Source organism: Bos indicus, chromosome 16 (genome assembly GCF_029378745.1).
Source record: "Bos indicus isolate NIAB-ARS_2022 breed Sahiwal x Tharparkar chromosome 16, NIAB-ARS_B.indTharparkar_mat_pri_1.0, whole genome shotgun sequence".
Taxonomy (NCBI): Eukaryota; Metazoa; Chordata; class Mammalia; order Artiodactyla; family Bovidae; genus Bos; species Bos indicus.
Genome location: NC_091775.1, coordinates 57,138,844 through 57,155,477, shown reverse-complemented (window position 1 = coordinate 57,155,477; position 16,634 = coordinate 57,138,844). Strand labels below are relative to the sequence as shown.

General features: G+C 45.2%; 1 protein-coding gene across 1 annotated transcript in view; it reads right to left on the bottom strand.

Moving 5' to 3' along the window:
* TNN (tenascin N) overlaps nt 1–16,634 on the bottom strand; it is a 59,631-nt gene that overhangs the window by 31,456 nt on the left and 11,541 nt on the right. Inside the window, exons 6-8 of the mRNA XM_070768478.1 lie at nt 7,309–7,572; nt 3,134–3,397; nt 2,213–2,476 (exon numbers count right to left, since the gene is read on the bottom strand). Of these exons, the coding sequence (XP_070624579.1) occupies nt 2,213–2,476; nt 3,134–3,397; nt 7,309–7,572 (792 nt within the window). The remainder of the gene's footprint in view (nt 1–2,212; nt 2,477–3,133; nt 3,398–7,308; nt 7,573–16,634) is intronic.

The following is a 16,634-nucleotide window of genomic DNA, read 5'->3' as shown; positions in this document are numbered from 1 at the left end:
ATTCAAAAATGTATTCACCAAGAGAATAAGAGCACTTCTCTGTTCCACATACAGGCATACCTAGTTTTATTGTGCTTCTCTCTATTGTGCATCACAGATATTACACTTTTCACAAATCAAAAGTCTGTGGCAATCCTGCACACAGCAAGTTATTGGCACCATTTTCCATTTGCCAACAACATTTGGTCACTCTATGTCTTTGTGCCACATTTTGGTAATGCTCATAATATTTCAAACTTTTTCATTCTTATTATATTGGTTTTGGTGATCTGTGGCAAGTGATCTTCAATGGTACTACAATTTGCTGAAGGTTCACATAATGATGAGCATTTTTAGCAAAAAAGTATTTTTAATTAAAGTATATACATTTTTTAGGCATTATGCTATTTACATTTCATAGACTACAACGCATTGTAAATTTAACTTTTATATGCACTGGCAAACAAGAAATTCATGTGACTTTCTTTATTGTGATGTTCACTTTATTGCAGTAATGTGGAAACAAACAAAATATTTTGGAGATATGCCTATAGTTGATTGCAAAAGCCATTACCCAAGGTCTTATCATAGACTTACAATCATATGTTCAAGTGGGACCATCAAGTGGGACCATCCTTAGGCCTGACCCCAAGAAAATAAGTATCTACATTCCAACCTGAGGGCCCAAAGCCAAGGTGGGTGCAACAGTTTTGTGGCCTTTGATTGATCAACCAACTACAGACTATGAATGAGGTTGGAGAGCACAAAGAGGTGGGACTTAGGGAGTGGATTTCTTTGAAAAGAGTTACACAGAGAGTCCCATGGGTGAGGGCCAAGCCTCGAGTAAACAGTTGCAATAGGATCCCTTGCTGACCTGCACAGGTATACTCTAGAGCAAAAGTTCTCAACCAGGGGTTATCTCAGTTCAGTGTGGGATAGGGAGGCTCCTGGCCCCAAATGGGTAGAGGTCAGAGATGCTCCTAAACATGCTACAGTGTACAAGACAGACCCCTGCAACAAAGAATTATCAACAGTGCTCAGGATGAGAAAACATGACCAAAGCTTAGGGAACACCATGCGCTGGTGTCTGACCTGTGCATAAAATATCTGAGGTGTGAAAAAACTGCTGGTTGCCTTGCTGCAGAGAAAGGAGACACTGCAACGTTGGGAAAAAAAAAAAAAAAAAAAACATATATCTGGCTGCGTGGACAAAGGGTGCATGTGCGTTCCACATGGCCAGATGTGGACCAAGGCAAGGATAGCCCACCTGGGGTTACTTTAGAAGCTGTTGAAGGGAATCATCCAGAAGGGTGAAGAGATCCCACCCACAAGATCACTCCAGTGAAAGAGTTGAGGGAAGAGGACAGATGAGCTGTCTCTGAAGAACCAAGGAAGTGTTCCATGAAGGAAAAGTTGTTTTTAATCCTTGTTGGGCACCATTGGCAGACTCAAGCCAGCTGTGACTGTTACTGTCAAGTGAGATCCCTCACCTCTCCTCCTGCTGACCCCTGAACTCCCACACACAAAACATTAATGGGTCAGAAAGTCTAGCTAGCACTCTGGAAGAACAGTGCTTGAAGAACAGAAGAGAAATATGAGAGAAGCCAAGCACACCCCCTTCCGTGGCAGGCAGTCCACCCACGAATGGCCCAAGCTGATGAAGAAGAGCAGGTTTAACTTTCAAATATGTACAATTACTTGGATGTATATATCTTAATTACTAAAATGAAACATATTGGGGGTTTAAAGTGACTTAGACATTTGCTTATTCTGAACCAATAAAACACCATCATTTCTACCAAAAATGTTCATCCAAAGGGCAGAAACAAAAATAAGCACTGTGGAAAGGCTTTAAACTGGTGAGGAAGGAAGAAATTTGGTTTTGGATCAGCCCATCCCTCAGCATGGTCATTACTTGTGCTTTCTTTATATTTATTCCTTATGAAGGGGAAGGTTTTCGGTGTAAACAACAAAGCAGGTGCACAGACAGACAAATGACCATGAGCAGGAACGTCAGTGTTGAAAGCCTAAACTTTGGTCTTTAACCAAACAGGACAAGCTACACATTCTAAGAGAAGCCACGCCATGGAAGAAAGGGGTACACAATTTCCTATGCGAGGATACCAGCCTGCTCATCCTTAAGCCTCTCTTTCTGCTAAGGTGAGAGAAGGAAAACCAACCTAGACAGACCATGAGCTTAGCAGTGACACAGTGACAATATGTGCTCCATTACCTGTCGGGGCCTTGGTGTCGGCCTTCCTGCTCTCCCGGTCCCCCTTCTGCGCCCACACGTGGACCGTGTACTCCACGCCCGGCCTCAGGCCCGTCAGGACGGTGCTGCTCTGCTCCTTCCCCACCGGAACCTCCCTGGTGTCTCCATCAGCAGAGGTGTAGCTCACCAGGTACCTGTCGATGCCGGCCTGCACCGGGGCCCAGGAGACGGTGGCCGTGTTCTCTGTCACCTGCTCGGTCACCAGGTTCTGGGGGCTGTCGATTTCTTTAAAAAAACATTTGGGAAAGACTAAGCCTTGAAGCAACATAAGAGATACCCATCACCCCATCACAGAGATTTTTATCTCCTAGAGCCCTCTTAGCACAAGACAATGGCTTTCCCATCCCAGATTCCCTGGTGGGAGTCAAGGGAGAAAGTAACCCCTGGTTCTCCACATCAAAGGACTCCTCATTATAAAGCTGACATACTTCCTTAGCTTCCAACTCCCTAAAATGTGGGAGGAACAATGTCTTCTTTAGCAACATTATGGCACATCAAAACAATCCATCAAGTACCTGGCATGATTTTGGGGTATCTAATTTACCATTCTATCAGGGGCTACTTCCCAAGCAATCGTTATAGAAGTACTATCATAATCATTGCAATGACCAGATCCTATCAGTATCTTGACTGAGTCTGCTAAAAACACAGCCACTGCACAGCTTTCCTTCTGTCTTCTAGTCGGCTGAGTGGCTCCATGAGTAGCTGTCACCGTCAGGAAGGGCAGCACGATGAGATCACCACTAGAACTCACCATCTCCTTTGAGCTTTCAGTCTCTGCTTTGCAAAGTCTCTCAACTCAAGACACATCTTTTGTCACCATGCACACCCAAATCCACACCCTCAAACTTCAATCCCCATTGACCATCTTTCTCTTGTTACCTGTCGGGGCCTTGGTGTCAGCCTTCCTGCTCTCCCGGTCCCCCTTCTGCGCCCACACATGGACCGTGTACTCCACACCCGGCCTCAGGCCCGTCAGGACGGTGCTGCTCTGCTCCTTCCCCACCGGAACCTCCCTGGTGTCTCCGTCAGCAGAGGTGTAGCGCACCAGGTACCTGTCGATGACGGCCTGCACCGGGGCCCAGGAGACGGTGGCCGTGTTCTCCGTCACCTGCTCGGTCACCAGGTTCTGAGGGCTGTCAATTTCTTTAAGAGATAAAAAAGTGTACCATTTGCCAACTCACTAATTTGTGAAAGGCCAGCACACAAACAACCAAAATGATGACCTCAACAAATTTCAGAGTGTGTTATATGCCAATAGTTGGGATAACTTATGGGTTTAATTAAGCAAGTGGTCTGAAATTTCCAAGAATGAGCCATTTGCATTTAATGAAAAGTAAGGTTTACAGACAAAGCCTATATTGAGTCTCAACTCTATAAACTTTTCTCTACAAGTTGCCTTTGAATAAAAAGAATTTGTCTTCATATACACATTTCTCCATTACCCTGGATTTACATAATGTACTCTTTTAGTTCCTGACTCCTTATACTGGAAAGCAGTTACACTTCAATAAATCTTTGCATCAGATCTAATATTTTCTTTTGGAAAAAAAATATCCAATAAGTAGAAGCTGTCAGTTCTTTCCATATAAAACATTATGTCTGAGGCCAGAGAACTTGGAGACTTTTAAAGTATTTGATGTCTAGGTGGATAAAAATAATCCTACTTGTCTGAGTTTCTATGCAGTTGAAACCTGGGTTCCACTATATCCTGGTTGCCAACTTAGAACAAACTATACAACTTAAGTCTTGGTCTCCTTGTCTCTACAAAGAAGGAAATATCAGTACCTACCTCTGTTTATGATGAATGGTAAATGAGATATTGCATAGTAAATCTTAAATATGAGCTCTTTGCTATTACGAATGTCACTTAAGGTATGAAATATCACTTTGTCCTCAAAACGTAAACCCTTAAAAGGTCAATAACCTAAGGAATCAGGTGTAATGATTAGCATGCCTTTACTCTCCTGTTTCAAAAACCACCTCTTTGAAAGGATGAGCTTTCTATGACAACAGCTTTATTTCAGACCTCTACACCATAACTTGCCAGTGTGGCCAGGCCAGCTCGGTGGGATACACAGACAAGGGAGAACATGCCAGAAGGAGCACAGGAGCTCGGAATGTACCACCAACAGCTGACATGAAAGGACAATTTATCCTGGGATTCGGAGCTGGCTTCTCCGTCCCAGCTTCATCTTTCCACACTCCACCCCTCTCACTCACCCACCCACCATAAATACCACTAAAGATAACATTACCAAGATAAGCTGATGTTAAGCCATGAAAACCAGCCTGTCATATTCCCACACCTTGGCTGTCCAGCCGCTCAGTCGTGTCTGGCTCTTTGCGACCCCATGGGTTGCAGCACGCCAGGCCTCCCTGTCCTTCTTTGCATGGGCTGCTCCCACTGCCAACAGCCGCCCATCCTTCTAGACTCTTCAGGCGTCACCTCCGCCTGTGGGCTGCCATGACCGCTCTCACCCCTACCTTTTTTCAGACTCCCATAGTTCCAGGGTTATGCTAACACAACGTAAGTCACTGCACTTTATCTTTTTCACTTGTCTTCTCCTCCCAGAGGACTGTGAGCAACGTATGAGCGCAAACCGTGTCTTCTACCTCTGTACCCCCAGAGCCCGGCTCCGTGCCTGACACCCCCGGCAGCACCGCACCAGTAGCTCCTCTAATCCGTGGTACTTATTCACACCGCCCTCATCTGTGAGCAGGGAAACCTCTTCTTTATTACAACTTTCGCTGTCTTAAAAAGGTTGACCCAGGGACTTCCCCGGTGGTCCGGTGGTTAAGAATCCACCTGCCAATGCAGGGGACATGGGTTCAGCCCTTGGTCCGGGAAGCTCCCACATGCTACAGGGAAACGAAGCCTGTGCACCACAACGACTTGAGCCCACGAGCCGAGAGCCTGTGCTGCTCAACCAGAGAGGCCACCTCAACGAAGAGCCCGTGCACCACAGCTAGAGCAGCCCCACTAGCACCTCTCGCCACAACTAGGGAAAACCCGTGCACAGCAACGAAGATCCAGCACTGTCAACATAAATAATAAACAAATGTTTTCTTAAAAGGTTGACCCACGTGTTCTATTCACAACACCCAAAATCTTGGTAAATGGAAGGCCACGTGTAATATAACCCGGGATCTGGTAATCTACGGTCCGTCCATCAGCCAAATCTGACCCACTGCCTGATTACATAAATCAAGTGTTATTAGAACACAGTCATGCCAGTTCATTTACATACTGTCTATGGCTGTTTTCTCATTTCAGTGGCAGAGTGGAGTAGACCACCAGAGACTGTGTGGTCCCCAAAGCTGAAAATATTTACTCTCTGGCCTTCTGTAGAAGGTTTTCTGACCCTGACTTTAAACAAATCTAGATCTCACCACCCTTACTGCCAACTGCCTCTTCCCCTGGAGGAGACAAAGACCACATGGCCTCAGGAGGCTCTGGACCATGAAATGCTTCCAGGTCAAATGCGGATTAACATTTCTGTGCACTGAATGTTTGTGTCTTTTCAAAATGTATATGTCGAAGATCTAACCCCTCATTTGATGGTATTTGGAGGAGGGACCCTTGGGAGGGAATGAGCTTTAGATGAGATCATAAGGATGGGGCTCCCATGGTGGGATTAATGTCTCTCTGAGAAAAAGAGGAGACCAGAACCTCCTCCTCTCCAGCACGTAAAGAAGAAGGAAGCATCTGTAAGTCGAGAAGAGGGCCTTCACCAATAAATGAATCAACTGGCATCCAGATCATGGGAATTTCCAGGCTCCAGAACTGCAGGAAATAAGGTTCTGTTGTTTAAGCCAACCAGCCCATGGTGTTTTGCTATAGCAGCCCAAGCAAGAAATAAGCACAACTATGATTTATGTAGCACTCTCTATGTCAGGTAGGGGCTTCCCTTGTAGCTCAGTTGGTAAAGAATCTGCCTGCAATGCAGGAGACCTGGGTTCAATTCCTAGGTCAGGAGAAGGAAATGGCAACCCATTCCATTATTCTTGCCTGGAGAATCCCATGGACAGAAGAGCCTGGAGGGCTACAGTCCATGCAGTCCCAGAGTTGGATACAACTTAGCAACTAAACCACCACCACCTCTATGTCAGGTACTTACATGGATTAATTCATGTAATCCTCACACTAACCCAGTGATGTAGAGTTATGTGCCCCATCTAATAGACAAGAATCTGAGGAACAGAAGTGAAATAAGTTACCCCAAATCTCTCGGCTAATAAATGGTAGAGCTGAGATTAAAACTTGGACAGTCAAGCTTCTGAAACCGTATTGCTAATTGATTATCAGCTTTTCTGAGCATCTTGACACTAAGAGACTGTCCAAAACAGAAGTCTATCAATAGGTGAATACTTTTCTAGGATTCCTGTCACGTGTGTGGGACGTCGTGGATTCCAGGATTAGGCTTTCTGAATTCAAAGTTGGTGCCAGAGGAGGGTTTAAGCAGAAGGAATGTCTGGGATATACATTCCCATGCAGCCTCAGAACACCTGCAGGCCCCAGCCAAGCAGAATGATGGGATGGAGTGAGGGAGCCCTTACAGTTTCGGAAAGCATAAAGTTAGAATTGGTACACTTGGTAAATGTTGACTCAGGAGGCAAACCATTTTCATGGTCTGAAAGACAGCTCCAGATTACACACACAGTGCCTGTGCCATCACTGCAAGCTGAGATAAGCATTCAAATTCACTGTCAGCCAAATGTTTTGAGTTTTCACATCCAAAAAAAAAATGAAAATTAGAAAGTGTTCCTCTGCTCTGAGGGAGTCGCATGTGGAATTTCAACCCACGTAAGTATGACCTTCTGATTCAAATTAAAAGGATGACCTCTTTTGCTTGAGGTTAAAAAGGGGAAAAATTCATAATTAAGAAATTTAAAATTGCTTTGGCAACCCCCTGCCCCTGCAAACAAAAGAGCTGGTGCTAGGTGGGATTCGGTCTCCTAATTCAAGAATCAATCTTCTCCCTGCCGTGAGGAAGTCTGTTTATTTAGAGATGGGAGAGAATAAGAATAAGAGACGACTCCCCTTCTCCTGTTACCTGTGAGGGCCGTGGTGTCCACCTTCTTGCTCCCCTGGTTGCCCCTCTCAGCCCACACGTAGACTTCATAGGCCTCCCCCGGCCTCAGGCCTGTCAGGACAGTGCTGTTCTGCTCCCTGGGCACCGCCGTGTCCTTGGTCTCCCCGTCAGCGGAGATGTAGCGCACCATGTACTTATCGATGACCGCCCGGACTGGGTCCCAGGAGACCGCCACTGTGTCTTCAGTCACTCGGTCGGTGACCACATTGGTTGGACTATCAATTTCTTCATAAACATAACACAAGAAAGAAAAATTAGAGAAGACCTTTGGCTGGTCAAGGTTACAACTGTTTCAAGATTGCATTCTTCTGGATGACCTGGTTCCACAGTCTGTGCAATGCAAGACTCTCTGTCATCTATGACAGGGAACAACTGGCCTCTGCTTGAACCCTAAGCTGAGAAAAGTCTTCCTGATGGATGTCCATTTTCAGACCACTGAACACATTAGAGAAAGCTCTTCCAAGTGTGTCCACTTGAAGTGGCTGCTCCTTCAAGGATGTCTACCCTTGGTATGCATGGAGAATACATCTAATTCCTCTTCCCAGAGACCATTCAGCAGGTGGATGGTCTCTTCCTATACTGTGCTGTACTTAGTCACTCAGTCATATCCGACTCTTTGTGACCCCATAGACTGTAGCCCGCCAGGCTCCTCTGTCCATGGGGATTCTCCAAGCAAGAATACTGGAGTGGGTTGCCATGCCCTCCTCCAGGGGATCTTCCCAACTCAGGGTCTCCAGCATTGTAGGTGGATTCTTCACCATCTGAGTCACCAGGGAGGCCTGGTCTCTTCCTACTTCTCCCCTAATCAAAACAGCTTCACCTCTCTAATTTATGCACTTGTAAATTAAAATCTATTATATTGTATTATAAACTTATATTACCAACTTCCCACTTAGTTTCTAGAATTGGCATTTACATCTAGACGTGTTCTTGTCTTTCCCTTTTCATAGAAAAATTCCCAGAACTCAGTCCATTCATTCAACAATTCACTGAGCATCCATTCCATGCCATGGAGTATAATGGCTCTCAGGAATCACCAATTAACAGGACAGTCAAAAATCCCTCTTCATGTAGACTTCATATTCTAGAAGGACTAACCCAGAACAAAATGTCACAGACACGTTACCCCTCAATAACAGCCTCAGCCCAGAGCCTCAGAAAATCCCAGTTACCCCAGGGGTTTTCAACCTTTGTCAACCAAGGACACCTACTAAGTACCACCACCAGAGGGTCTACTTCAGAAGGTCTGAGATATGCCCTGACATCTCTATTTAAAAAATAGATACACAAAACTGCACAGGTGATTCTGATGTCCATCAAAGGTTGAGGATCTCCACATTAAACCACATCTTCCCAATTTTTGCATATCATACATGTCCTGGACCCACCATTTATCCTCATTATATTTTATCTTGCAGATTCCATTTATAATGTAGTCTTTCATCCAAGATGCCCACTTTCCTTTCCAGGTTCTTACCATTTGCAAACTTAATAAGTGATTCATCTGAGTGCACCCATCAAGGTCACTGATAAAGATGCTTGCCCCAAGACCCCGCCTTACATATAGACTGGTATCCTTCTGGGTGAAGACACAGAAAGGAAATCTGAGCATTTTTCTTCTTCCTCATCCTGCTCCAGTTCTCTTGGCCAAGGATTTTCCAGCAGAGAAGTTACAACTTTACATAGCTATGTTCTCTGACACCAGTGCACTTTTCTTGAGCACAGCGGCTGTGTTTTGTGTGCAAGGAAATGAAAGACATTCTATCACCTCAGACAGTGCATATTTTAGTTAATAAATCAACTGCCATTTATTGACCACATACTAAGTGCCAGGTGCTTTTAATTCATGACTTTATCAGACCTCATAGTAACAACATAAGGCATTCACCAGGTCCTCCATGTACTAGTTTGCAAAATTAATAATGGTTACCATTTTGAGATCACTAATTATACGCAAGACTCAGAGAGATTAGATAAATCGCCCAAACTACACAGACAGTAAATGGTAGATCCTGATTCCTTCTTTAAACAATCATTGAGTGTCTACTTGGAGCCAGAGACTCAGCAGTGGTATGAGTTAAATTGTGTCCCCTTACCAAAAAGATAAATCTAAGTACTAAACCCCAGCACCTCAAAATGTGACTTCATTTGGAGGTCTAGAGATATAGGGTTAAAATGAGGTCTTTATGGTGGTGGAACCGATCCTTACAAAAGGGGGAAATTTGGACACAGACACATTCAAATGGAAGACAAGATGAAGACACTCAAGGAGGAGACAGGCATGTGAACAGGCACCCCAGTGTTCACTGCAGCACTGTTCACAAGAGCCAAGACATGGAAGCAGCCTAAAGGTCCATCAACGGAGGAACGGGTAAAGAAGATATATATTAGTATGTATCCATATACACACACACAATGGAACACTACTCAGCCAGTAAAAAGAATGAAATAATGCTATTTGCAGCAACATGGCTGAACCTAGAGAATGACTTCTCAGTAAGTCAGAGAAAGAGAAACATCATATGATATCCCTTATATAATGGAATCCTAAAAAGCCATGATACAAATAAACTTATTTACAAAACAAAAACAGATTCCCAGACTTCGAGAGCAAACTTACGGTTGCCAGAGGGAAGGATGGGGGGAAGGGATAGTTAGGGAGTTTGGGATGGACATGTACACACGGCTATATTTAAAATGGATAACCAACAAGGACCTACTGTATAGCACAGGGAACTCTGCTCAATGTTATGTGGCAGCCTGAATGGGAAGAGAGTTCGGGGGAGAATGGATACGTGTATGTGTACGGCTGAGTCCCCCTGTTGTCCACCTGAAACTATCACAATATTGTTGATAGACTGTACTCCAATACAAACAAAAAAGTTAAAAAAAAAACAAAACACAAAGATTGCCAACAAACCCCAGAGGCTGGAAGGGACAAGAAAGGATCCTCCCCTTGAGCTGTCGGAGAAAATGTGGCCCTGCTGACACCTTGATTTCAGACTTCCAGCCTCCACAACCAAGAGACACTCAATTTGTTTTAAGCCACTCAGGTTTTGGTACTTGGTTATAGCAGCCCTGGGAAACTAATATAAGCAATGAAGAGAATAAAGACCCTCAGCCAGGGAGCTTACATTCTCTTGGAAGAGCCAAACAATAAACAAGTGGGGATAGTGTTAGGAAGCCCAATAGGGCAAGGTAAAGGAATTAGAAAGTGAGAGAAGAAAGACACTTGGGATTTTAGAAGGAAGGCCAGTGAGAAGGTAACATCTGAGCAAAGAGCAAAGTGGAATGAGGCATCGGGCCATGGACAATCTGGGAGACCTCACTTCAGGCAAAGATAGCAGCGAGCTCAAAGGCCCTGCTCCATGTATTCGGGGAACAGCAGTAGGCCAGGGCATCAGGACAGAGTAGATGAGGGGGTTGAGTGGCTGAAAGTGAGGCTAAGGAGGCAAGGGGATGCCTTTGAAAGTCATTGTAACAACTTGGCTTTTGCACAGAATGAGATTAGAAGCTTCTGGGGGTGGCAGAGGCGGGCGGTGGCTCACAGAATAGTATGATCTGACATGTTATAAAAGGACCCCTCTGGCTGCTGGAGAGAGTACAGACTATCGCAGGTCAAGAGCAGAGTCCCCTAGGAGGCCGCTACAACAGTTAATGTGTGAGATGACAGGAACATGGACAATTGTGGCAGATGAAAGAGGACTGGGGAGACTGCAAAGACAGAGCTGCCAGAGTCTGCTCGGGAATTTGACATGACTATAATGACTTGTTGGTTTGGGTCTTGAGCAATTTGCAGAAAGTGGCGACATTTACAGAGATGGGGAGATCTTTGGTACTGGTATTACAACAAATGCTAAAGGAACTTCTCTAGGCAGGAAACACAAGAAATGAGGAGATATGAGGGAGGGTAGAGTCTCCAGAAGAGGCTGAGGAGAGGAATAGGACCAAAGGTTTGCTTTTGGACTTATTAACTGGTAACTGGTAGAGTCAAGATTTGAATCCAGTCCCATCTACCTAAGACTACAAATTTCCACCTTATACCACTACCATTGGCCTCTTCTTCTTTGTTTAGTATTTATTTGTTTAGCTGCATCCAGCCTTAGTTGTAGCACACAGGAACTTCATTGTGTTACGCGGCATTTCAGGCAGACTCTCTAGTTGTGGCACGGGTTCAATCGTTGCACATGCAGGCTTAGTTGCTCCGAGGCAAGTGAAGTCTTAGTTCCCCCACCAGGGATTGAACCCATGTCCCTGGCATTGCAAGACCGATTCTTAACTGCTGGACCACCAGGGAAAGGCCCCCATCAGCCTCTTCTTACAGAACTATGACTACTACTAAGAATGCAAAAAAAGTGTAAGCGTTAGTCGCTCAGTCGTGTCCAACTCTTTACAACCCCATGGACCATAGCCCACCAGGCTCCTCTGTCCTTGGGATTCTCCAGGCAAGAATACTGGAGTGGGTTGCCATTCCCTTCTCCAGGGGATCTTTCCAACCCAGGGATCAAACCTGGGTGTCCCATACTGCAGGCAGATTCTTTACCATCTGAGCCACCAGGGAAGCCCACTGCTAAAATGATAATAATCAGTTGCAAATAAAATAAAATATGATCTGAAAATTTCTTGTGACCTGAAATCCAGCAGCACTGGTGGATTGGAACTTGGAGGGGCAACTAGAAAGAGGACATGGTCCCAGGCTGTCACCTCTGGGAGACTGGGGCTGGGTGTATCTCACACCCACTGGCAAAGTGGGTCTCTTGGGATGAAAGGGCAGTGCGTTCAGAACACAGACACCAGAAGAGCCTAGTCCTGGGCCTCCGGAGGCTCAAGCAGGCTCTACGAGGATGCTCAGGAGAAAGTGTGTACCCTGAGGGACAGGGCTCCCTCCTCACCCCATTACCCCTTTCTGTGCAAAGCATGATTCTGCACATTCAGGGAGGATATGAAGAGAGCCTCCAATGGTGATATGTCACTTTGGGGAAATCAGTGCTAAACTGGGAGTGGGGACACTTTGACTGGCAAAGTGAGGATGGGGAACACCCAGAGAGTCCTGCCTCTTGAAGTCCCTGGTCCCCACCCTCTCCCACATCTGTACAACCCCCAGGCCTCTCACCACCTCCCCCTGCCCCAGATCAGTACTTGTCACTATGGCTGCCAGGACCCTCAGCCCAGGCCCACGGCGTTGTAGGGTGAGGGCTGCCTGAGTGTGCAGCCCTGTCAAGATCCATCAAATCCACATGGCTAGATGGAGGAAGCCTTATGTTTTTATAATCAAGTTTGATAGAATAATATATGAAAAGCACCTGGCATGTAGTATGTGGTCCATCAATGGCACCTGGCTTTTTCAACACTATAGTTTTACAGGTCATTCGCAAAAAGTGAGCTTATGTAACACACCTCTTCTTAGAGAAGAAAAAGCACATAAGGAATGAGCATGAGACAAAGGGCCACCTATAGGATTACACACCAATTTAGCTCTGTGGCAGCCACTACAATACTCTAATATCTGGGAAACAGAGATCAGAAAGATTAGAGAATGACCCTCAAAGAAGAAAATGAATGTTTCCATATATCCCCTCGTTTTTGGATTTCCTTTCTATCTAGACAACCACAGAGCATCAAGGAGGTTCTTGCTAGTTTACTATTTTATACATAGTTGTGTATATTATATATGTCAACCCCAATCTCCCAATTCATCCCACCTCCTCTTTCCCTGCTTGGCGTCCATACACTTTTTCTCAACAACTGTGTCTCTATTTCTGCTTTGCAAATAGGTTCATCTGTACCATTTTGCATATATATAACTGATTCACTTTGCTATATAGCAGAAACTAATACAACATTGTAAAGCAACTATACTCTGATAAAATGTTTTTAACATAAACAGTAATGAGGGCAGGCTTGCCTTTACATATAATAAAATTATGATAAGTCCAAAAAAAAAAAAAAAAGAAAGATGAAGGAAATCTTCTTCTAAAAAAAAAGAAAGAAAAAGAAACTGAATATTGTCTTTCCATCACTGCCTGTGCATTAAGGACAGTCCTAAACAGACGTGTTAGACTGCATCTGTCCCACTTGGGTGAACAGGGCTAAGCTACCACCAAGGATTATGGGAACCGATCCAGGGAAGTACAGATTTCTGGCACAAGGCCTGATTTTGACACACAGCCCTGAGGCTCCTCCTCCTCCCCACAACAGTCCCAGCACCCCCAGGAACAGAGAAGAACCAGGAAAAAGCCATCTCGGCTATGAAGAGTGAGAAGGTAGGAGGCAAAATACAATCATAGCATGTCAGAGTTACAGAGACCTCACTCAGAGAGGACATGTGACTTCTCCAAACTCATAAAGTCAGTGAGAGGCCGGGCTAGCCTGGAACTCGGGAGTCCCCACCCCCTTTCTCTCAACTCCCTAAAAACAGCAACAACAACTTAAGTGTTTAAGAGGCTCTTTAATGAGCTGCTCCTCTCCTTGATAAATTTCAGGATGGGAATCGGATGCCAAGATACAGATGTAGGAGGAAAGCCTCAGTGATAGGACCCCCCGCAATGCACTACATCACTGGAAGGAGCCAGCTTACCAGGACCAAGACCTCCCTCTCTGCCAAGAATGAATATGGGGGTCATAAACAGTCTTTTCCATGGAACAAAGCCTTTTAGTAGCCTGCTGCAGCTGGCCAAATCTGAGATGAATCACAGCCGTGGCTCAACTGGGAGATGGGCCCTCCTGCCCTGGCCCCAGCTTCCTCCTCAGGCTGCAATCTCCCACCTGCTGGACACTAGCAGCCCTGGTGGGAACTTTCTCGGGGCCATGGGAGGTGAGGGACATCTAAGACAAGAGTTATGAGGCTTGATAGGAGAGATTCACTTTTGAGTGCATGTATTAGGTGGCGCCAATGGTAAAGAACCTGCCTGCCAGTCCAGGAAACATTAGAGATGCGGGTTCGATTCCTAGGTCGAGAAGATCCCCTGGAGGAGGGCATGGCAACCCATACCAGTATTCTTGCCTGGAGAACCCCATGGACAGAGGAGCTTGGCAGGCTGTGATCCACAGGGTCGCAAAGAGTCGGACACGACTGAAGTGACTTAGCACACACACACTCAAATAAAGGTGAGCCCCATTTCAGAGAGATCTACAAAACTGGGGATACAGAAAAGGCTAGTGAGGAGTTCTAGCACGTAAGGACAGGTTTTTCTACTTTATGACAAGATTCCCCCACACGGTTGGGTAGGGTTACAGCTGTCCTGGGTTTATGCTGACACCCTCAACAGCACGGGTCCACACTCCAACCCATGGCCACAGGCTTAGGGACAGCCTTCTCCATTCACAACAGCCACATGTGAGCCACCTAGCTGGCATGTGGAAAATGGCATAGTCAGGGCCTAAAATCTACGGAGACATGGGCTTGAGGGCAGGGACGGGGACAGGGCCTACACTACTGTTCTGAAGGTGAGTTCACTGAAGAGAGATGTATAGTACCTCTTTAGTAGAGCTATAGTAGCTACGTTTTCTCAGGTCTCCTCCACTGCTGTTCATTGTGGCAATAAAATTATTCAAAAGATATCATATGTAGAGAATGTGCTCACAGAGATCAATCCATCTTCCTGCTGTCCTCGTCTAACTTTGCTTCTGGAAAGCAACTCTAAACTCAAATGTCATTCACTACTTTACTCTGAATCTCCTAAACTTTGTAGGCCTCAACAGTCTCATCTGTAAAATGGGAATAACAATGCTTGCAATGTTAGTAGAAGGACCAAAGATAATGTTCATGAAGCCCCTCGGTACCTAGAACACAGTGGGGCCTCAAAGGCTAGAGATTCTCATTATTTTTCAGCTACAAGGTGTAGGTGTGAGGTGGCTGTGAGAGACAGGAGTTCTGAATGATACGGGAGCTCATCTTGCAACAAAAAGGAGTTAGAGAAGGAAAGTTTTAGGGGCTGGGCCATTTCAAATGAAGCACTGTGTTTGGGAAGAAATGACAAGTGAAAAGGATAGTAAGAGTTGCCAAAACTTATTTCAGAGCATAGTCTCAGGGGAAAAGTTCTGAGAAAATTGTTAACAAGTGAATACGCTAGACCGTATGTTCCAATGTGCCTGGGAACACGTGAGATTATGAAAAAGCAAGGGGTCCTTTGTTTCAGACTCACTATGGAAAGGCATGAATTACAGACGTTATTACAAAATCATAAACATAAAAAAGTAAGAGAAGGAATTTGAAACTCATGCAGTCCAACTTTCTATGTTACAGATGGAGCGTCACCTCTCCTGGTCTGAGGGGCCTGCCTCTCTGGTCATCTGATGTGATGCAGTTGTGAGGGTCTGATGGGGAAGTTTGGGAACACTTCTCCCTGGAGACACTGGCCTGGCTGATGTGTGCTTCTCCAGAAGCTAACCTGGTCCTGAGGTTTTTAGAAGTGCTTTTCAGTGCACTTTGAGCATGTTAACAGGGTAAGATTTTTCAGTCAACACTTTCTCTTCCATGGTCTGAGTTCCGCTGAGTGATTCGTTAAATGAAAAATATCTGAACTGTGCCAGCTCCACCCTGTACATGCATATGCCATTCTTATATTCCAGTGTGTTTTTCCATCGCACGGAATGCAAAACATCTGGAGAAAAGAGAGATTCTTCCCCTCCCTCTTAAATTAACTAACAGTCTAGCCAGGTGTGAGAGTGTTTCCTGACCTTAGAAATTATTGTGTCTTTTTTGGTCATGTTAATAAGGCACATAATACAAATTTATTTGCAATCCAATAAAATATCCCATCCTGCTTTTAGAATATAATAAGCAATAAAGATATTTCTTGAACACTCATGTTCTAGCTAGGATAATACACTTGAAAGTTTAATTGGCAATTCAAGGCCATTTGTAATTAAATGCTCTAGAAATTCAAGGGCAAAAATGGTTGCCATTTAACATGGTCCTAGAAGGCCTCAGTGGAGCCGCCAGTGTAGGGGCTGACCCTGGAGGGATGTGTGATGTTACTGCTGTGAGCCCTCGAAGGGCAGGGACCAGGGCTCGTCATCTATATATCTAAAGGAACCATGTCTCTAGGACCCAATGATACTTGGCAATTAATGTTCGTTGAACTGACTTAATTGACAGCTAGAGATAACAGTAGAGAATTTTCCAGGCAGGGGTAACAACATGAACAAACCCACGAGGTAGAGAGAAGTCTTCTGTGTTAGGGAACCCCAAGAAGAGTCCAGTTGCAGGAAAGCTTCCTGGTGGGAAATTCTGGGCACGACAGTGGCCCAGGTTGGATGGGCCCACAAAAGCCAAGATAAAAGGA